Source organism: Phycodurus eques, chromosome 19 (assembly GCF_024500275.1).
Source record: "Phycodurus eques isolate BA_2022a chromosome 19, UOR_Pequ_1.1, whole genome shotgun sequence".
Lineage (NCBI taxonomy): Eukaryota > Metazoa > Chordata > Actinopteri > Syngnathiformes > Syngnathidae > Phycodurus > Phycodurus eques.
Window position 1 is genome coordinate 9,344,172 of NC_084543.1, and position 23,520 is coordinate 9,367,691.

Consider the following 23,520-nt stretch of genomic DNA (forward strand, 5'->3'; position numbering starts at 1 on the left):
GAACTGGGAATACCTTTTCTCTAGCAAAAATAATTTGATTTCACTTTAAAATAAATATGATGTATTGATTGAACACACTTTGTCGTCGGCAAAAAAAAAAGTAAATCTCGTGAAAATCGGTCGAGAATTGAGTAAATCCCGATTTAATTTCAATGCCCATGCATCGTCCTTGATGGGAAGGTCGACCTCCCCAACATGGCCGTCACGTAGGCACGTTGGTGAGCTCGGCTGCTGCAGCGCGCTGCTGAGCGCAATCGAGAGGAATTATGAAACATCCGGGAACGTTTACATTTGGCCATATTTTTGTCCCTTAATAAAGACTCCTTTAGAGGCCGATTTAATTAATACAAGTTAAAAGAAAAAGTCAAAGAAGTAAACAGAAAAGTATGCATGTTAGAAAGGTGCTTAATCCTCTTCAATGTTTATAAACTCGTATAAGACCAGTATATCGTACACAACAGTTAACAAATATGGAAGTTCAGTATTCATTAAATTTCATTCATATTATATTATAATATTCATTCATTTAAGTTCTGACTCTTGTTATATGTGAGCAGCATCTGTTTCATTTTGTCGTTGGAGAGGGTTACCAAACATGGAAAAAAGCAACAGGAAATCACTTCATCTTTTTTGTCAGCGGTGTCTTTTAACTTTTGAGCTTTGATAGTAATTTGTTCGAGAAGTTGTCCGACCAGTGTCCGACCACTTTTTAACTGCATTTGCGGTGTATTAGGCCACGTCAAATTGGAAAACTTGATGGATTTTCTTTCATACTGCCAACATGTCGGTCGATTTTGTGGATTTTTAAACAGGTAATTATTGTTTCTTTGATAACCAAGTAGGTCTGATTTCGAAAGAAGAAAGTATTTCAAACGAGATTACATTAGCCTTATGATTTTGTATTATAAGACCTGTAAAATAAAAATAAAATATATCAATATTTTTCAAGGCAAAGTGGCATTGAGTTTTAAATATGTACACACGCACACACGCATATATATATATATATATATATATATTGTTTCATATATATATATATATATATGTATATATGTATATATATATATATGTATATATATATATATATATATATATATATATATATATATATATGCGTGTGTGTGTGTGTGTGTTGTGTAAAATAATCTAGGACCATTTTTAACAGATTTTTTCATGTGGTATTCATTTGCAGTAAAAGGGAAAATATTGCCTCCAACTTTTTTAAACAAAAATAGCATAGCATGTGTTTATTAAACAGCTTTTCAGATTTGCAATGTGTTAAAAAGCATAATGCATAATGTCGTATAAAGTTAAAGGACAACGCATAAATAAATCAATGACACAAACAAATACATATCTCCTTAATGTTTACTACAGTACATAACGTTTTCCAAAATTTCAATATACTGGTAACTGTAATGTAAATCTTTCACTTAAGTTTGTTTTAAGTTCAAATGAAAACAAAGTGCAGGCAGTTACCAGTGTCAGCAGCATCTCTTATAACATTAACCTAAAATTTAAATGAATGAATGAATAAATAGTTACCTGAAGTTTACGCAATTTTAAATTAATCTCTTATCGGCCGTGAGATTTAAAAAAAAAAAAAAAAAAAAGGCTGATCCTGATATGTGTTGAAGTGCCAAATATTGGCGCCGATAATCGGCTCAGCCAATAATTGGTGTATCCCTAATGAGTACATCAGTTTATACACTTAGCATGTCTTTACCTTTTCTTGTACTTTTTTAGCTCAGCTCCATAGTATTGATGCCGCTTCTATGACAACACTTGTCACGAAAGCATTGAGCTGATGTCGGCAGTCCAGCATGAGTGTGAATACGAAACCCATGATGGCCACCTCGTGTCCATCAAGCCCGACGAAACCTACTTCCTGCTCTCCAGGACTAATAAACACTGGTGGCACGTCTGCACCAAGCACGACAACACCAGGCCCTTCTACATCCCCGCCCGGTATGTGCGGGATCTCGACGCGAAAGCGACAATGACTGCGGCCCGTGAAGCTCTCGGAGATTCCTGCCGGTTCTCCACGTTTGGCGTCTGTGGCGCCAAAGCTGAGGTGAAACCTGAAAGAAGCACACGCGGTGGAGGAGACGGACTGCACGCAAAGGTGGAATTGACTGTCAGACTAGACAAGGAGGATCGGTTGCCCTCTTGCAATGTCATTGCAATGCACAAGGTAAGACCAAGTTATTTCTGTAAATGGACACCATTTGAAAGTACACACGAGACCTATAAGCCTTCCTCTACCTTCTCCATGATGTCAAAGCCTGTGTCGTTTTTACTGTGGTTTTATTTACAGTAATCCTCACACATTCAGAGTTCATTTCATGAATTTGCCTATTTGTGTTTTTGGGGGAACCTATCCTCAGTTAAAAAAAATCAACTAGTACCGTTTTTTGTTGTGTTATGTGTTATATTTAAATAGGAAAGTACAGTCGTTCAGTTGGACGTATGATGTAGTGAGACATCTCAACTGAGAGTCAGGCTTAGATTTTTGTGGAGGAGCTGTTTAATCAGTGTTGTTATGGAGAGTGTGGTGTAATTTTTCAAAATCAAATATCTGTAAGCCATTTATGTTAAGGGTAGTGTTGTAAGATGAGATAAAAATGATATTAAATTGTCTTTGGCTCATAGTTTCACATTTACGGTTTTAACTAGAAAGTTATAAACATTTTGGCTTCAATTACTCGTGGTTTTTAGCTATTTGTAGCAAGGCTAGGTCAATTCCTGTAGTTGTCATATAGTCTTAAACTTATTTTTACACATGACACAACGCCAGACGTTCAAGTTGCCAATAGGTGGCAGCATCGCTCTGCAAATACTTCCTGGTTCTTCTCTATTATTCAAAGGTTGTGTACTTGTATTTTTATTCTAGTTTTATTTAAATATGTTACATGGCAGTCAAAAATGCTTGACTCATTTTGCATTTTGTTTGAAATTGGAAACTTTCTCAAAATACCCCAAAGATGAAGAATTATGGACATATTTTTACAGTGTAGTTCTCGTCATATCCCCCTACACACACTTGGAAAGCACGCAGAGATCCCATTATCAGTTGTGGAGCAGCTTTTCATCACCAAGCCACCTAAATACACACGTCAATTAGTGTAGCGGTTTGACGCACGACATTACCGAACACAAAACCTCCCAACCCCACGTTGACGACTTGGCCAAACATTATTATCAGAGGCTCATGCCGGTTACACTGTTCTGTGCTAACACTGAGGAATATCAGACAAAAGTTTAGAATTCCAGCTTTTATTTCATGGTAGTTAGATGTGTTAAACAACTCAGGACAGAGCACCTTTTTTTTGAACCCACCCACTTTTCAAGTGAGCAAACAAATTGGAGCATGTGAGCAACCAGAAACAGTCCGTTTCTGGTTGCTCAGGTGTTGGCTTTTAGAATTATTGCTTAAACATTAGATAGTGCTTGTTTTTGGCTTTCGGTTTCACATGTGAAAACTGCATTTGTTGTTAAGCAAACATGAAGACCAGAGAGCTGTCTATGGGAGAAATACAAACCATTCTGAAGCTGAGAGAAGAAGGAAAATCGATCAGAGCCTATTGCACAAACATTGGGCATAGCCAATATAACAATTTGGAATGTCCTGAAAAAGAAAGAAACTACTGGTGTACTGAGCAACAGACATCAAACAGATCGGCCAAGGGTATCAACAGCAGTTGATGACAGAAACATTGAGAGAGCTGTGTAGAAAGACGCAAAGACAACAGTCAGTGACATTACTGCCAACCTCAACAGGGCAGGGGTGAAGGTATCACAATCCACTGTTCGAAGAAGACATCGAGAGAAGAAATGCACAGAGAAGACGCAAGATGCAAACAACTTATCAGCAAAAAGAATCAAAAGGCCAAATTGGATTTTGCAAATACGTACAGAGATGAGACACAAATGTTTTGCAACAAAGTTTTATGGAGTGATGAGACCAGGATTAACCTCTACCAAAGTGATGGAAAGGCTAAAGTATGGAGAAAGAAAGGATCTGCTTATGATCCAAAACACAAGCTCATCTGTGAAGCATGGTGCAGGTAATGTCATGGCTTGGGCTTGCATGGATGCTTGTGGAACGGGCTGACTCGTCTTTATTGATGATGTAACTCATGATGGTATAAACGACTTCATCAGGGGGGAAAAGTGGAAGGTCCTAGGCTGGCCAAGTCAATCACTGGACCTTAATCCAATAGAACATGCATTTTACCTCCTGAAGAGGAGACTGAAGGGAGAAACCCCCAGAAACAAAGAAGAACTGAAAGGGGCTTCAGTAAAGGCATGGATCGCAGGCTTGATGCAGTTATTGCAAGTAAGGGTTATGCCACCCAATTTTAAACGTTATTGACTTTAAGTTAATTTAATAATGTCAATGGTTGTTTGTTTCCCTGTGCCCTGCGATTGGCTGGCGCCCAGTTCAGGGTGTAGCCCGCCTCTCGCCCGAAGATAGCTGGGATAGGCTTCAGCATGACCGCGACCTTAGTGAGGATAAGTGGTACGGAAAATTAATGAATGTTCCAATACTTTTGTTCGCTTGCAAAGTGGGTGGCTTCAAACAAAAGGTGCTCTGTCCTGATTTGATTTGTGAAATAAAAGATGGAATTCTGAACTTTTGTCTCATATTCATCGTTTGATCTGACACCCAAATGTCTTCAGTATACCACAAAAGCAAAGGAATTGACCTTGCCGTTCCAATACCTTTGGAGGGGACTGTATGTCCCTTTTAAAACATGGGTTGAAGTTTTATTCGATCCTGTTTGAATGAAATGGAGTGCTGTGTTGTGTGTGATTGAGGAGATGTTTGTGCAGCCAGCTCATCAGCATGTGAATAAGGAAGAGGAGGAGCCTCTCAGTTATAAGGACCAGCTGATGATTTGAGTTCCCCCACACCTCATCGAGAGTTTGGGTTTACTTTGCGTCCGGAAGATTTTTACGGGATGTTTTCCACCCTTTAGTTTTTTTTACGTAGTCGGCCGCGAGAGCTCTCAGGCGACGGCTGTGAGTCAGTGTGCCAGGTGACAGGTGACAAACAGGTCCAGTGGGCTGGCTAACTGGATGGCAGGAAAGAGTTAAACTTGGCGGCCACCACACCCAAACTAAACTGCAGCTTCCCGAACGTGCGCCCCGTCCTCCTCTTCTTCCTGCTCCTGCTCCTGCTCCCGGGAACACGCTGGTGTCACCGTGAACAGTCTTGATGCTGGATGTCACCTGTTTGAACAGCAGGTGAGCGGATATGCACCTGTTGCCGGGGAAAAAAAGTGACGTTAAGGCGGACAGGTGATTTATTTTCCAGCTTCTTCGTGTCTGTCTCTGCACATTCCTGCATTTTAAAAGTCACAGTTTGACTTTTGTGTGGATGCGTGTGTTTGTGAATGAACGAGACCCTTGCTGTCAACATGCCAAGTGTATTCCCCTCCCTACAATGGCGCGCCGTCTCCATGGTGACATCAGGAGAGAGCGAAAGGGAAGGGGAGGGCGCGTGTGCGTGCAAGTGGCAATTCAGAAAGTCCAAATTCACTTTCTAGGGCACAGGTGTCCAACTCAAGGCCCGGGAGCCAGATCCGGCCTGCCAGAAACTTTTATGTGGCCAGCAAAAGCAAATCATGTGTGTTGATAATGTTGAGAACAGATATTGCAACCATTTTTTCTTACCAATCCGCCTTTTAAAACAAATTGAATAGTGGTTGAACAATTTTCATTAGCTTATGATTTCTAAACTAGTTATCCATTCATTTCTTGTGTATTTGTGATGATATGAGACGTTTATGTATCCATTTATTTGGTTTCAGAGTCATAACATATCTGACAGGGAAACCATAACAACGATGTGGCCCGCGATAAAAATGAGTTTGATACCCGTGGCGCTTTGGTGGCCGCCGTGCATTCTGGAATATGGATTTTTTTGTGTGGGCTTTACAAACTTAGATGTTAAACTTAAATGTTTGTTTGTAGTCGTTTGACGTTCTTTGACGCAAAATTGGCAATAGGTGTTTGATCCATTAATGGCTCATAGATTTCTTGGGTCATTTACAATTGGTATTTCAACATTCCTCTTCATGCTGTTCACATTTTGACATCATGAGATCAAGAATTGATCAAGGGTACATCACCGTTGCAAGGCTTTAAATGATGTTCTCAGAGGGAAGTGGCTAGAGAGCGAAGAGCAGAAGGTTGAAACAAAGATAGAGAGACTTGAAGAGTCCCAGAAAGGCATAGTTGCCCTTCAGTTCCTTGTTAGAGAACCGCAAGTTGTGCACAAAGTACTGAAACATTGAAAAGTTGGACATGTGCATTCAAAAGTTTTAAGAAGGTCAATTTAAGTACGTTTGAGGTTCATCCTGAAATTTCACCCAAAAGCCCAATAGCCCTAACGTTTTTTGAGTTTTGTATTTTTGAATTATCTCTAAAGAAAAATATTATTTTTCAATTGTCCTCAACATGCCAAAGACATGTATACATGTATCTAACATTTATGTTTCAAAAGCAGTAATACAGTTTAGGCTTCCAAGCCGCAAATATTTACAACTCAACATAGGGAAAGACCATGAGAGGGTCGGAAGGGGTGTGAACATTTGAAATGTTAATTTATGAAGTATCGCGTTCACATAAATGTTTTTTCCCAAGACGAAGCACTTATTTTCATATTATCTGTTAAGAAAAATATATTTATCTCTCACAACATGATTGACAGCTCACATGTCACACAAAATGAGGTACACCTGCTACACGCTTTACGACGAATGTCATGTTTAATAATGTGGTTGTAGAGCTGCACTGCATCATACTAAGGAGTTGTTTCTAATATTTTGACTACCGTAAATAGTGACGTACGCGAGTGGGGCAAGAAATTAAACACAGTCCGTGTTAATATACATAATATCATAATATCTGCCAATCAACATAATATCTGCCAATCAAAATGGAGCTCGTCTTGACAGGTGTACCTAATGTAGTGTCCTTGGGGAGGCAACTACACCAATGGTTGAAACATCGCAAGCCGACAAACTGCTCCAACAGGTCGTGTCAGAGCGTCCCGTCCGGTCACACCTCCTCTTTCATTCTCTCGTTCTGTTTCTCTCGCTCTCTCACTCACACCCACTCTCTCTCCGTCGTGCTGGTTCTCGTTTCATCTTGTCGACAGTGTGACGTCAACCTCTCGGCCGGCTGCGACCGATCCTGCTGTCATCTTGAGCGGAAGCCGAACGCATTCCTTCGTTGCGCTTTAATCCGCTCACGTCTGCACGTTCACTCGATACACAAGTCTTTTAGTCGACAGCGGTGATTTTTTATTTTTTTTGTGTGGATAAGTTCCCTAGCAGGTCCATCAGATTGCGCTGCAGTGAAAAAATATGCAAACATTGTGTTATTATGTTCGTATGATGTTTTATTAGGATGAAAATCGTCATGAGCAATTTGCTTGGTGTGTGTGTCTGTCAGTCTTTCTCCTCCTGTCGTCTCTCCCTGTCCATTTTCTGCTATTGTGGGGCAGCAGAGCCCCTCTCAAAGTCTGCCTAGCAATAGGAGCAGGAAAATCTGAACAATTTGTAAACATTATACAAGGAGGAGAAGGTGGCCAAATAACGGCAGGAATAGTCAGCAAGAGCCAGCCAACTGGTTATCGTTCTAACAACAGCCAGGCTCACCATTGGCCCAGCAGTATGCTGGGCGAGATGAGGATTGACACATTGCATGACACTGATCTGCCCCTAAAACGAGACAATTTTACCATGGCAAGAAATATGCTGTAAAATATGTGTATACATGTTTTTATCCTAACAGTATTTTGACAAAAGCATGCCACAGACATCTTATTAAGAGAGAGAACTTTTTGAAATTGTGAACTAATGCACAATATGTCTCCTTTAAACTGTATGATTTAATATGTTGCTATTAACACATTGGCTAACAAGATGGGGTTGGTTTTACTGGTATGTAGCCTACTTAAGTGCTAATTGTTTTCATATATCAATGCCACTGATCCACTCCAGGCTCACCTTTGTTTATAATGTCATCATGAGGCCTAAGAAATATGATCACAATATACTTGTATTTACTGGAGATTTCAGCTCTTGTGAAGTGTTTCCATTTTTTTTTCTAGCTAGGCATTGCATATGCACATCTAACGAGGTTGTTCTAATTATAAAGATAGATGATTTACGAGATCGTTGTTTTTGTGTTTTTTTTTTTTTTGCTCCTGAAAACAAAGCAATTGTGTTTAACAGGTTTTAAATGAAATGCCAGCTACTTACTCAAGAGCGAAAAGAAGGCATTGCCTGTGGGATTTGCAGTTATCATGGAGGCCTTTTAGTCAGGAAGTACCACCAATTCACTTCAGGAAGTCCCAGTTTATCGCATGAGGCCTTTTTTCCTTTTGTGCCACTGACTTGACTTTTGTCAAAAGTTTTCATGGCCTGGTTTCACATGCACACACAGGGAGGGGTGTGTGAGTATTGCATTCACAGGGATCATCTCTGGTGTTCTGATGGATTTTGGGTCATGAGGAATGTGTTATACGTGGAGAGAAGGTGGTGGTGGTAGTGGGGGGAAGCTAGGGGCACTCAATAATAGCTCGACTGTGTGTGCTCTGTGGCGTGATTTGGGCCCCAAATGGGCGTCCCATTGTGCGACTGCATGCCTGCTAAAGTGGTGAATCAATCAGGCTCGCTGCTGCTGCTTCAAAATCCCCATCGAATCAACATGCAGTAAGCTAGTCGACACAAAATCCCATTTTTGTAGCTGAAAAAAAAAAAACCTAAATGACAAAAATAGTTCGTTAAATAATTTCTGTTGTAAAACCTTAATCAGCTCAACACATTTCCAGCCACATTTTAACATTTTAAGAAGGCATAAAGAGAAATTAAACACTATATAATGATGCTAATGCTGTGCACAATTTTAATTGACATTGCTACCTGTCATACAAGTGTAAAGAGAAATTAACTACTGTTTATTACAACTAGAAAAAAGCAAAATTACCCAGCCTTTAAAGTAACGTTTTAACATCCATGTAATCCAAATGTAATAAGGATTTAACCACTGTGTAGAGGTAAAAAACGTGAGTCGTTGACAATGAAGTTGTATTATCCATCCATCCATCCATTTACTGAGCCGCTTCTCCTCACTAGGGTCGCGGGCGTGCTGGAGCCTATCCCAGCTGTCATCGGGCAAGAGGCGGGGTACACCCTGAACTGATTGGTTGCCAGCCAATCGCAGGGCACATACAAACAAACAACCATTCGCACTCACATTCACACCTACGGGCAATTTAGAGTCGTCAATTATTCTACCATGCATGTTTTTGGGATGTGGGAAGAAACCGGAGTGCCTGGAGAAAACCCACACTGGCACGGGGAGAACATGCAAACTCCACACAGGCGGGGCCAGGGATTGAACCCCGGTCCTCATAACTGTGAGGCAGACGCTCTAACCAGCCGCCAAGTCGTATTATTTCAGGAAAATATTTTGTTGGGATGGAAGTCAAAGTTAAAAGGGAAGATTTTTAAGTTATTTTAAAAAATACAACGTAATATTTGGAAATATGCCTTTAATTTGGGAAAAGACTATATTCTCCAAAACAATTTACCTTTTCTTGAAAACAATAGAACTTTTATTTCTGAAATGGTATGCCTTTTGTTCTAAAAATTCAAACTTTATTCATGTAGTGAATGTAGATTTATGCGATGATACGTCAAAATCACGTCAGACCGTTTAATTGTCCCAAAGCTAAGGTAGTTAGTAGTAATTGGTTTATTATGTTTGCGAGGTAGCATACCAGTTCCCATTAATACAGTAGGTGCGCACTTTTTTTAAATGATACGACAAAATAATTTATTGCAATTTTTTTAAAATTCGGAGTCACTGATGGTGTAATGATACATTTTCCTAACTCCTATTTTGATAACATGTTTGTTATTGTAGTGGTTCTTGACTGTATCTGATATTTTGGCAACCTTTTTTTAGTGACACGTGAGACAGATGAGTGTTTTTGGATTGAATTACTCAATACTTTCTGCCGTTAATCAGTCCAAACAAGCTGCAAATGCTCTGTCTGCTTGCTGTTTCTGTGCTTATTCACAGACAGTTACCCTTTACCCTCCATCTTTTCACACAGACGCACACACGCACGCACGCACGCACGCACGCACACACACGCACGACGCACACATGCCCACTCCAACCCTTCCTGCTGCATTGCTCGCAGTTCTCCTTTCTGTCTGTTACTGATGCACTTTGCTTGTCTGCCCCAACGGTCTTTACTATTTTTGTCCCTTCGCCTTCATCTCCAATGGGTGAGCTGCTGTAGACAAACATGGTAGACCTGTACTCCGCGGTGTGGCAGGCTCACCGGGCCCAGCGGGGTTTGCCTCAGTCACTGGCATCCCCTCAGGTAGGTGTCATGAGCTTTGATGACGAATGGTAGCGTTTTTGGTTTGGAGGTTTACTTTAGTTTGTTTGACAGGTGCTGTAAATGATGTGCCCTTTTTCGATACGTATGTTGACAACAAACTCTTGCCCGCTTCCTGGTTCGACTCAATGCAGCAGATACATGATGACTAACTAAACTTGCTACTGTTAGATGCTGCGTGTGACAAGCATTGAATTTCACATTGGAAGAAGCTGCCGGAAATGCTGTTTGTTTTTGTTCTCAGTTAGAGGAAAGTGAAAGTTCGATGCAGAAGTCTGTTTTGTGGAGTAGCATCTGAACCTTGAACACGGCGAGGGCTCTCAAGTGGACAATTCAAAAGAAATATCTCCTCTTAAATGGGGACATATTATTGTTAAAATTTACTTTTTCATGTTTGTTTACAAATAGTTGAGTTTCTGGAGTGGTTCCTCACACCTCAAGTGTGAACTTAAACAACCAAGTAAATATGTATTTTTTTTGCCTATTTTGTAAAATGTGTGAGTGAGCCTTTACAAATTTCACATCCGCTCCTAAAACGGGCCAGTTTCATAATGACAAGAAATAAGGAGTAAAAATATACAGTATGTCTAGAATTTTTGATCATTGGGGTATTTTGACAAAAGCATGTCACATAGATGTTATTGAAACACCTGGGAACTCTTTAAATTGTGAGAAAAAAAATGCATAATCATATCCTTCAAAGCTGCCTGAGTTGCCATTTTGACAACACAGCTGATTGCGGCAAACCCTGACGCCACACTGCAACACAACAATTACACTTCCGTCCATACCAAAGGATGCTCAGACTACGTCTCCTCGTGGCCTCTCTAACAACTACCTGCTGGACTCTGGAAGTTTGGCTTGCTTCTAGCATTCTGTAGTGCAGTGGAGAACCACCCAGCACAGTTGTTGTTTTTCCTGTGGCCCTTGAATGCACAACTGACCCCACATATGGATATCGTAAGTCTTATCCCTCTAACCAGAGGTCTGTTGTATTACCAAAACCGACCTGTGAGAGGCAGTAAGGTGCCACAGACCATCTGGACTCCTGGAAAATACAAAGAAGAAAAAAAGAGTAGTCCTAGAAGTAGTAGATTAGAATAGATTGATTTATTATTATGTAGATTTATATACAGCCCTTTATTACCATTGTCACAGAAACAATGAGAAGGGAAATGTAATTTCACTATTTCTAAACATACTGATTAGTGGTACTTGTGTTTGTAAGCATTTGCTTGTTGTCACTGATGAAATGTGTGGTTTTGTGTGTTTATTCATGTGCCAGGATTTCATATCAGACGTTTGTTGTGTTGACGAAAGAGAATTGAAATACCTCTATGGTGACAATATTGGGAGGAACACTTTCAGTTTGCGGTGTGACTCTGCTGCAGGCTACTTCCTGTGAGCGGACTCAGCATTTATCATCTAAATTTTTCTATTTTATAAAATAAGGACATTCATGAAATAAAAATGACGTAGTCACTCAAAATCTAGCAATATCTCCAAACTACAGTGCTGTTCTATTAGGCCTGGGCGATAATTAAAGGTAGAGTTTGCAGTTTAAAAAATACATTTTGTCTTATATGTTAAAACTGTACAGCCTGACAGTAGAATATTATTATATATGATACCCGTATTATTATTAAAATCATCTCTCTCTGGCCCTGTCTAATGCTTCTAATTTAATTAGAATTATTATTATAGAATTTGGCACGGTGCAACAGGAACAGCCTATCAGAGACCGTAGAGACAGAAGGCGTGATCGAACTGCAAATGCACACGGGAACACACGGGGCATATGACACGCCAGCCTTGCTGTCAGTACACCCAGCGGGCTCGCGCTGACTTTTTTATTTGGCTGGATTACCCCCCCACCCCCCTCCAATTAGCAACACAAGTTAAATAGAAGGAATTGGACAGATCCCAAGACAAAAGACCTCTATTAACAAGCACCTCTCCGTTCGTTGCCATGTTGTTGCAAAAAATGTACATTCAAATTAATTGATAAAATCAATGAATTGCTCCGCCGTATTGACAGTGTTATTTTACCCTTACATACTGTGCATTTTCCATGAACACATAATATGTTCCAGGTCAATTTCGACCCAGGCCAAGAGTTTCTGTGGGAACCTGTGCAAATGTGGCGGAGAAACATGGCACTGTTTCAGGCTGCCTCTTGAACACCGTTACCACTGTCACCACTGTTACCACTGTACAGTTTTGCAGTTTTAAGATTCCCCATTACCACCATTAGATTTAACACAACCTGGAAAATCTAAAAGAAATTTTTAGCAGACACAGACAGTCTCTGTGTACACAAACGTTGTAGCACCTTTAAAAAAGAATAACATTTTAGAATATTTTTATTTTTGTGTAATTTGGGTCACTTTATTGTATTTTCCAATTTTCTGTTTGAAGAATGGCCTTTATGGTAATTTTTATTATTGCTGTTATTTGTCAATGCTGGTCAAATTTTACCCACAAAGTATGTAAAGATTAATCTTGTAGTTGCTTACAAAGAAAGATAATAATCTAGCACCTCATGTTCCATCCTCCAAGCCAGTTGGTGGCAGTATAGGGCCATCTAACAATGTTTTGATTTTAAGTAGTAGTGAAATTTTTTGAAATTTATGCTCTGAGGTCACAAGCTTGGGTCAATGAGTAGCCAGGTGCCAGCAGACTTTCTGTGAGCAAGGTTAAGCGATGGAGCATTAGCGTTTGTTCTGAAACATACAATCTTTTTCACAGGTGGATGATGAGAGTGTACGAGCGCCCATCTACGTCAACGTAGCTCAGCTTCGCCAGAACCCCGCCGAATCGCCGCCCTACCAGGACCCTGACGGATGGGAGGTGCACCTTGATCCGGAGAGCGGTCAGGACTACTACTACCACCCCGCCACAGGGCACACCACCTGGGAAAACCCCCTCGCCAAGTCGTCAGTTGACCCTGAACCGCTTCCCCCCTTACCATCTCGGTCTCCCACATACTTCTTGTCCACCGCCTCCCGCCCGGCGTGGGCATCAGACTGGGAGCAGATAGTGGATGAGCGCAGCGGGTGCCCCTACTTCTACAACGCCATGTCTGGGGAGACGTCCTGGGAGCCGCCGGAGCCACTCAGCCCGTACCCCCCCCTGATGGAGCCTATGAGCGTGCACCGCTTTCACCAGGACAAGTCGGTGAGGACCTGGCTGGCTGCTCTACTTCCTGTTTCCTGTTTTAGCTTCGCTCAGGGGAAGATGGCTAATGCAGCCTCCTTTTTAATGGCTTTAACCCCCTGAGTGATGCCACTCATTCCCATCAGGAAAGCATACTGCAGTAGTGTACAATGTCTCTAGTTCTTTTCGCGACATTCGTCCTTCTTTTCCTTCTTTCTGGAGTGAAGAAGAAAATCTCAGCAGTCACACACTATCAGTTATGGGTTTTTCTTAATATCCCACCAAAGAAATAATACAAATAGGATTAAACTGGGCAGCACATTGTTTAGCGCAAATTAGAGATAGGATTAGGTTTAGGCTAGGATGAGGGTTAGGATTTGGGGTTACCGTTTGGGTTAGGATTAGGGTTCCGGTTAAGGTTAGGGTTCAGGTTCCATTGTTAACACCATTCCTGTCACATTCCCAGCCTCAGCTACCCGAGGAAGACTACCACTCGGAAGATTACCCTGGAGGTGCTGATAGACCTGATCCTGACGAGGAGTCCCCTACCATGGGGTCGCCCACATCTCCCAGGGAATACGACCTGTCCTACGTGAGCCGCACCGTAATCCCCCGGGCCAGCCTGGATTGCAGCACGCCGTCCGGCTGGAGCCTCATCGTGGAGCCCAATGGCACCTGGGTGTTCACCAACGAGCACTCGCTAGAGCAGGTAGTTTTGACCGCTAATGTATGTAGTGTTCCCCTGCTATATTGTATTTCTTCGTATGTGTCCCCACTATAGCACAGAGTTTTTTTAATCGATCATCTTTTATGGGTTTTTACTGTATAGTGTTCTCTCGCTATTCGTAGGGGAGAGTGGCTGACCCCTGCCGCAAATTGGTGCTTCACTGTATAAAGACTTAGTTATGTTCTGTGACAGTGGGTCAAGTCCATGGACGACCTGGGCCAGACTTACTACTACCTGAGAGACGGATCCAAGTCCCAGTGGAACCTGCCTGAGGTAATGGCAACCCTTCAAGGCGACCACTTGCTTAAATGGTCTCCCACAGTTTCCCACCACGTCTTATCGTCCCGGTGCAGGCAGTCGTTGCGTTGCCGGGGCTGTCCCAGGAGGAGAACGGTGTGGAAGCTGATGAGATGTCTGTCATCACGAACTGGAGACATAGCGTGGGACCGACCCAGCTCGCCTCAGTCCAAGATGACGCAGTAGGAGCACTCACGCACCTCCATAACATGTCAACGAAGTCATGATTTGATTATATTTATTTTATTATTATTTTATATAAAGTGTGCATCATATGGTTCATACATATTCTATTTAAAATGTTCTTTTTAAAAATTGTTGCTGTTTCAGTCACCCTAATATATATATATATATATATATATATATATATATATATATATATATATAGTATGTCTGTGTACAAGTATGTATGTATGTGAAATTCAACATTCAAGTGCACATTTTGACACCGTGCTCTCAATGGCCTCTCCGCAGAGTTTCGTCCTGACCCACCGGAGGACCACGTCGGACTACAGCAGCGACAGCTCCAGCACGGGAAACACCCCCGAGGCGCAGCCCAACGTGAGTGACACCGGGCAACTCTCCACCAAGTGATGCGCGCATATTTTTCAACATCATTTTCTGTGCCCTGTGAAGGCTCCTGGGTTTCAACTCTGGAGAAACCCCTACTACCTGACCTCCAGGTGGCTGCGGTATAACGTGGGTTGTTAGTACAAGAGCCGTAGAAAACAGCGTTCGATCTATGACGGGCGCTGGATGTGCTAATGCTAATGCCATAGAGCACCTTTTTGTAGGGCTTGGCGATTACTCAAATGTATAGATTAAATTCACACATACACTGAAAACATGGCAGCTAACAGAGAGGATGTAGTTTACAAAAGCAGAGTCGGTGTTGCGAACAAAGTGATTTGGTTGCTCTATTTTATGACTTTTTCGACCCCCTCTAGCAACTCTTTTACAAAAAAGTGACAAGTGATTTTATTTTATGCAAAGAAACAAACAACATGAATGGAATAATTTTCACTGTTTTATTTATGACAAGAAAGGGTCCTGGTGGAAGGCAATCGAGCTTAATGTTGCCAAAGACATGGCGACCGTTTATGCGTTGCAAAAGCAGTGATTTATCAACGTTGAAAACTTTTGACCCGAGGTTTGTGCTTCCATGCAGCAAATATTTTGCTGAGGGCCACTTCAGAGATTTTATTTTAAGGCCATGTCGCCCAGCCCTACCTTGTTGTTTGTTTGCATGTTTGACTCTCGTTCATTTTTATTTGCTCGTCTTGTTTCATCACCCTCATGCTCACCAATCAGCATGAAATCACTTGATGCTCACCACGCTATGTTCTTTGCGCCACAAAATGTTACGTAAAGGTCATTGCAAAGTCAAACATGTCCAATACCAACAAACTTATTTATCTCCACTATTTTACCTAATTAACCATCTCCAAACTTGGTTAATGTATAGCAACGTTTTATTTATTTACTTTTAACCTGAATGACCTGGCCCAACTGTCCTTTTTAAAATTCCAATGTGGCCCTTGACCACAAATGTTCGCCAACCTCTGACAGAATTCCTAATTATACTCAATTACTTTTAATCGAATTACCTCCAAACATGGTGGACATGTTGTAGATAAATAACTGCTCAGCTGATTGGTAACAATTCATCATCATTGAACTTCAGAGGCGGCGCCCAGGTCAAAAAGGAATTTATGACAAAGTACCTGGAGTCATACTTCAAATGAAAGCCTGCTTTGAGAGCTTTCCATTATATCATTATTTTGCTACGTGGCTCTCACATAATGACACCGTGACACAAATTCTAGTTTGTCAGTGGGGCATAGGACCACACATTGTGTATGATGATGTTACTCGTTCTCATTTCCGTCTGCTGTTTGTCCCACACGTTTGTGTATCACATTAACCAGCTTTTGTACTGTCCTTGTCCTGAAATAGCAGTCTGTGGTTGGATTTCAGGTGCAGAACTTGGAGAAAGCCGGAATCCTCAACAAGACAAAAGTGTCTGAAAATGGCAAAAAAGTGAGGTGAGTCCAAATTCCCCCTCGAGGTGTTTTTGGGTTGTCATATTTGAGATCTAGAAGCTTTCTGTTTAACTTTCAGAGTGTTTTTGGTTTCAAATTGCCCTCTGGCTCTGCTCTGTGCTCATGCAGGAAAAACTGGGCCCAGACCTGGACGGTCCTGCATGGAGGCACACTGACCTTCCACAAAGACCCAAAATCGACAGCGGCAGGAGTTTCGGTAGTTCTCTTTTTCTTCTCTGCCCTTTTGCGTTCCTGTTCACACTGCACAACTTGGAAGCCAGTCAGTTTTGCTGAACAGTTTGTGTATGACTTTGACAGCTCACCCCAAAATTATCTAAATTCATGTGACTCAGACGACAAAGGCTCTGCCTGGAGCTGATAGACGCTTTCGTCGTAGGAATGTCACATCGCCTGTTTTGTGTCCACTCTCACACTGTATTTTCGTTCCAAGAGCAAGACCAATCAGATCGTCTCAGAGGTGTCAGTGGACCTGCGAGGCGCCATGATCAGTTGGGCCTCCAAGGACAAATCGAGCAAGAAGAATGTTTTAGAGGTTCATTGACGTCTTTTTCCTTCACCGTTATGTGAAATTTTAGAAAATTTTAATTTGCTTGACTTTTGATTTTTCTTTTTAGTTAAAAAGCAGGAACGGCGTTGAGTTTCTGCTCCAGTACGATACTGAGAGCATCATCAGTGACTGGCACAAAGTATTACTAGACACTATACGACAACTGGTAAGTCCTCACTGAAATTATTAAATTTACTTAAACATTATTTTATTAGTATTTGTTATTTATTTTCACTCTTCTTATGTATTTATGTCATGTTTTGTTGTATTAAATATTTTTCTACTGAATCTTTGTCATTTTGTATTCAGTGTTCTATAGCTTGTTCTTTTATTTTTTTATTGAATATTTGATATTTGTATTTACTGTTTTATGTAATGGGTTGTTTATTTGTAATAATTAGTTTAGTTTAATTTTATTTTGTTTTTAAAAGATTTTATTTGTATTTTATAATTTAATTATATAAATTTTTAATCAGTGTTGTCTTTTTTTGCTTTTGAATATGTTATTTAGTCTTATGTTTTTGTATTTAATTTGTAACCATGTTTTATTATATATAGTTTTTTTTAGTTTTACATGTGTTATTTATATGGAGTAAATATTTTGTAATTGATCACTTTTATTTTGTATTTTAAATATATTATTTGGGGTTTAATCATTTTATGTAATATGTAATATTTACTGTTCAACAATGTTTCCCTTTTTATTTATTGTCATTCAGTTTTAGATGTTTTTAAAATTATTATTATTATGATTATTAGTTTTCCCCTCACTATTTTCCCTGTTTTTAAGTATACCTTGCTGGCGAAGTTAAAATGAGCTAATTCACTCGTAGTGTTGATCTTCTCATGTAGCCTTGGCACTAAAGAGCAATGTGTGATGATAGCCATAGAACAGAACCTGTGACACACCCATGTAATTGTCTCCCGTGGGTCTTTGTCCTTCAGGAGTACCAGGACCACCGCTCCGAGGAGGAGGACGGCGACGACTTGTATGAGAAGATCGGCGCCGTGGAGCAACAGATTGCCAGCGACTGGCGTAGGGGTGAGCTGCATTTAGGTCGGTTGAAGGCGTGAGCGGCTGTCATTTTAAATAAAACATCTATATTTCTTTTGTCAGCCTCCAGGCCGAGTGTCAACAACACCAGCGGCGGAGAAACCGACCCAAAGAAGGTTCGCACCAAGCTGATCAAGTTCCTCTTGAAGCGTCCCTCGCTTCAGGCAGTCAAGGAGAAAGGATACATACGAGGTACAGTGTACTGTACTCCACTTGCATCGGGGTCGAATGGGGCGATGACCCACCTGAGCTGGCAGATAAAGTTACGGTGTGGCTGCGAGTCAGAAAGATTTCTTTGGGACTATTGGGCCTGAGTGCAGGTATCTCCCCTACTAAGTGACATTGTAGAGCATTGGTTGGCAAGCTCCTGTGTGTTAAATATATCTAAATTGTTTATTTTACTAATATTTTGATTTTATTTATTTATTTATATTTTAGCCAATTGTTTGAGAAACTTAATGCAACAAATTAAATGTTATTGTAATATCAAAAAATTAAAATTCATACTCATTTGAATTGTATTTCTTGATAATTAATTAAATTCAATTAAATAATAATACTTAAATAAAATGTATGTTTAAAATATGTATATCTTTTTTGTGCTATATATAGGTTTTATTTAATTATTCACAATAAATAAATTATCCAGTTAATGCGATAAATGAATAACTGTGTTTAAATTAAGAAATTCTTGAGAAGTAACAGGAGCAGTATGTGTCCCCCTGGGCCATACTTTTCCCACCACTGTTCTAGTGCTTTCATTAGCCCCTTTCACACACTTTCCCGTGTTCCTGTTCTGTCGTGAATGGTACCAACACAGAATGAAACTTTGAATTTCCGTACTTCAAAGGTCATTTTCCGAGCCATAATCGTGTTGTGTTGAAAGCAATGAGGTGATCTCAGTTCTTTTTGTTTGTGATCAAATCAGTGTTTAAAAATTGTCTTTTAATAAGTATGTTTGAAACGTGTGGGAGAGGGGAAAATGATCTAAAAAATATTAATAGTCTATATAATGGATTTTCATGGATTGCATGTGGGTTTGATACATATCCCCCCTGATAAACAGTTTCTCATTATTACAGCACTCTATTTTATTAAGGCATTCTGTCCCACCTGCAGAAAACGTGTTCGGCTGCCACCTGGCCACGCTTTGCGCGCAGGAGAGGACCACCGTTCCGAGCTTTGTGGAGAAGTGCATTAAAGCGTTGGAGAGGAAAGGTAACGCACCCCCTCCCCCTCGTTGTGACGAGCACACCTTGTCGGCTGACCAAATAACTTGATGTGTTGACTTCCAGGTTTGGATATCGACGGACTCTATAGGGTCAGCGGGAACCTCGCTGTCATCCAGAGACTGCGCTACAAGGCAGATCACGGTAACGATAACCTTGTTATAGGGCTCTGCGATATGGCCTTCAAATTGAATCTCAGGTTTATTCACAAGAAGGTTTTTTTTGTTCTCTTTTACCTCATGCTCACCACCTATCGTGCTTTCCAACAGAGGAACTGGACCTAGAGGATGGCCAGTGGGAGGACGCTCACGTCCTCACTGGAGCACTGAAGCTGTTTTTCCGCGAGCTTCCCGAGCCACTTTTTCCCTTCAGCCACTTTGACAAGTTCATCTCTGCCATCAGTGAGACAAACCCTTTGCCGCCAACAAAACACAACATGTACTGTAACTGGTTCTCCACAATTGAATTTTATTACTCAAAAAAAAAATTATATATATATATAAATAAATAAAAAATAATCACTTTAAATGATTTATTTCTGTTCTCATCTTGGAGTAACTTTCATAATTTAGTATATTAGTAGTCTTATTGATATTGTGTTATACAATTGTAATTTACTTTTTTAAATACAATTTGTATCTTCTTTATCTTTTATCTGTATTTTCCATTTTCAGTTTGATTGTTAGACAAACTTTACTATTTTTTGTACATTGTTCATTGTATGATATAACAGAATATTCATATATATGTAATGTATTTTATATTCACGGTAATATTTTATTTGATGAAATCATGGTTTAAAAAATCATCATAAGAGTTGTAATTCAGTAAAATTAAATTAATATTGGAGCAACTTTAATATTATTTTTGTATATGATCTGTTTCAAGATTAAACAAAATATTAATATTTATGTCATTGAATTGATATTTCCAATTTGTTTGATTAAATTATTGGTTAAAAATCATAACCAAAGTTTTAAACAAGAACATTTACATTCATGTTGGATTTTTTTAGCTTATTAATTTCATGATACAACAGAATATTAATATGTATGTAGTTTATTTGCTGAATGGTTTGTTTATAAAATCATACTCATTTCAATTCAGTTAAATTAACTTTAGGTTAGACCATCTTTTATATTTTCTGTATACATTACTGATTGTATTAATAACAAATGTATGTTTTTTATGTCAGCAACTTCTGCACAGTTGTATTTTTTCCTGCTTAAATTTTTAGTTTTTTCTCCTAAACTGATCAAAATAAAACAGACTCAAGTCATTTTGTTTATTTGACACAAATGCTGTGATTAATATTTTGATTATTAAGCTACATCAGCTGTCAGTATGAGATCATAAACATAATATTAAATGAATACCTCTCAAGCAAAACTGAGCGTTATCTTTTTAAAGGCAGATTTGTGGTTATTTCATTGCACAGATGTATTGTGCCCAATGAGTGTATTTATCTTCCTTTTTTGTTGTTGCAGGACTGACGGATTACAACACAAAGGTGTGTCGAATTTATGAGTTTGTCAAATCTCTTCCCGCCCCTAATCACGACACCATGAAACTCCTGTTTGGACATCTACGGCGGTCAGTGTCGATATTTGTCTTCACATCTAAAAATGTACTTTGCTCTCTATTGTACAGTGAAACCCCCGCTATTGGCGGGGCTTAGGGATTTGTAAAAATTGCACCAGAAGTGCGAGGATGCTGGTGTGTACGTTGCCACTTCGCAACGCAAAGGACTCTTCATCTTTAGTAGGGCACCTAACTTATTCAATGCGAAAAGTTGTCATTTTTCATGAAAAGTTGGAATATTCCAAGAATGTCTTATTTTTCTAAGACAAAGGTAATAATCTTTAGGTTTTTAATTTATTTTAGAAAAAATAACATAAAAAATGTTTCCCTCTCAGAAAGTGTTTCTCCAAAAAGGTCATTTTCTGAGAAATGTCTGTTTTAAAGTAAAAGTGCTAATTTGTTGAGGTTTTCAATTCATACGGTATGGAGTTGTAATTTTCTGAGAAAAAGTTTACATTTTCCAAGAAAAATCATAATTCTCTGAGAATGTTTTTATTTTTTTAGAGGGAAAAAAGTCTTCTTTTTTTAGCTTTTAAATGTTGAGCAACTGTTAACACTGTTGCAACCTGTAAATTTGATCAATTACAGTACTACTTTCCTGTTAGCCATATTAATTTTTTGACTTGGTGATGATACATAGATACTCCATTTTTTTAAATACGTAAATACGTACTCGATATGGCAAACAACTTATTTTTAATTGGGCACTTACTGTGAGAAGAAAGTTGTAATTTTCAGTGAGAAAAGGTCTTTCCAAGAATGTCTTGTTTTTCTGCGAAAAAGTCATGTTTCTTAAAACAAAAATAAAAACGTATTTTCTGATGAAAAAAATATTTTTCCAAGAAAAAAGTTTTTTTCCCTCCCCCCAAGAATGTTTTTTTCCCAGGGAAAAAAATATTTTTTGTAGGTATTGTATTTTCAAAGCGGCACGGTGTGGGCGACTGGTTAGCACATCTGCCTCAGTTCTGAGGACCGGGGTTCTAATCCCGGCCCCGCCTGTGTGGAGTTTGCATGTTGTCCCTGTGCCTGCGTGGGTTTACTCCGGTCTCCTCCCACATCCCAAAAACAGGCAGGGTAGGTTAATTGAAGACTCTAAACTGCCCGTAGGTATGAATGTGAGTGTGAGTGGTTTGTTTGTTTATATGTGCCCTGCAATTGGCTGGCGACCAGTTCACGGTGTACCCCACCTCTCGCCCGGAGATAGGTGGTATAGGTGGTAGGCTGGTATCGGCTCCAGCACGCACGCGACCCAACTGAGGATAAGCGGAATGGATGATGAATGAATGAATGAATGAATGTATTTTCACATCATTTTTTTTTAAATAGGTGGTTACTTTCAGAAAAACTGAAGAAACCATTACTTTTCCAATAGAAAAGTTAAATTTTATTGAATACAAACACTTCAATTTTTCAAGAAAAATTTTAATTTTCCCAAAGAAGTACTGTACACATTTCTTGCAAACTTTCTTACCTATCAGAGAAAAAACGTCATATATTTTTTTGTTTTTAACTGTTGAGCAGCTACCCTTTTAACTTCCACCATTACCAATAGCGAGTTGAGGTGAGTTTGGGAATCACAGATTGTTCACTGCATTGATTTTATCGTATCGATTTGTTGCGTGTCGTCAGGGTCATCCAGTGTGGCGAGGACAACCGCATGACGGTGCAGAATGTGGCCATCGTGTTCGGGCCGACACTCCTGCGGCCTGAGTCGGAGTCGGGCAACATCACCATGCACATGGTTTTCCAGAACCAGTTAGTGGAATTCATCCTCAACGAGTACGAGTGCCTTTTCCACTCGGGCTGAAGGAGTTTATTTGAAGATTTAACACGACACATCTTGTGACACGATTGTACTATAGAAATGTATACAGCTATTAATATGAGCAAGCCATTGTGAAAAACCCCCCAATATAGATTGTTTGCATTAAAACAATATCTATGCTGTATTTTAATTTCTTTAGTGACAACATAGAACTACTGTATATATAGATTGACAGACTGGAGAGGAGGTGGCCGCTAAAGAAAATGCATGTGCTGTAAAATAGAATTACACAGCATTGATATGCTGAAAGTTGTCAAAAATGTTATACAATGTAATTCCATAATAAAATAACTTTGAAAAAAAAGACGACTGATTATATTTTTCTGACGATGCTTTAAAAGGCAAAATTATTGAATGCAATGGTAATTGAATAACTTGTTGGTGGCAAAGTAATACAGATGTATTCATCCATTTTAAAAAGCACGACCTTTTTAGGGTCACGGGTGAGATGAAGCCTATCACAGCTTACTTTTGGAAAGAAGTGAGGCACAATGGACTGGTGGTCGCCAGAGTCAATGGCAGGGTACAACGACAAAACATTCAGTCACACACATTTCAGTCTTCAGTGTTTTTTGGAAATTGCAAGGAAGACGGTGTGAAATCGAAAAG

General features: G+C 39.8%; 1 protein-coding gene across 3 annotated transcripts; it reads left to right on the top strand.

Moving 5' to 3' along the window:
* The first annotated feature begins 679 nt into the window (after nucleotides 1-679).
* arhgap27 (Rho GTPase activating protein 27) lies at nucleotides 680-23,167 on the top strand. Of its 3 annotated transcripts, none has more exons than XM_061706593.1 (18): nucleotides 680-812; nucleotides 1,900-2,194; nucleotides 13,181-13,609; nucleotides 14,055-14,297; nucleotides 14,508-14,588; nucleotides 14,669-14,794; nucleotides 15,087-15,173; nucleotides 16,590-16,657; nucleotides 16,784-16,871; nucleotides 17,106-17,207; nucleotides 17,290-17,388; nucleotides 18,168-18,264; nucleotides 18,340-18,468; nucleotides 19,396-19,494; nucleotides 19,572-19,649; nucleotides 19,775-19,906; nucleotides 20,993-21,098; nucleotides 22,716-23,167. In XM_061706593.1, exons 1-18 carry the CDS (start codon nucleotides 757-759, stop codon nucleotides 22,891-22,893), a joined length of 2,493 nt encoding a protein of 830 aa, XP_061562577.1. In that variant the 5' UTR covers nucleotides 680-756; the 3' UTR covers nucleotides 22,894-23,167. The 3 variants fall into 3 exon arrangements, with proteins under 3 accessions (XP_061562577.1, XP_061562576.1, XP_061562578.1); XM_061706592.1 differs by having other exon boundaries at nucleotides 724-812; nucleotides 1,747-2,194; XM_061706594.1 differs by lacking the exons at nucleotides 680-812; nucleotides 1,900-2,194 and adding an exon at nucleotides 10,214-10,414.
* The last annotated feature ends 353 nt before the right edge of the window (nucleotides 23,168-23,520 follow it).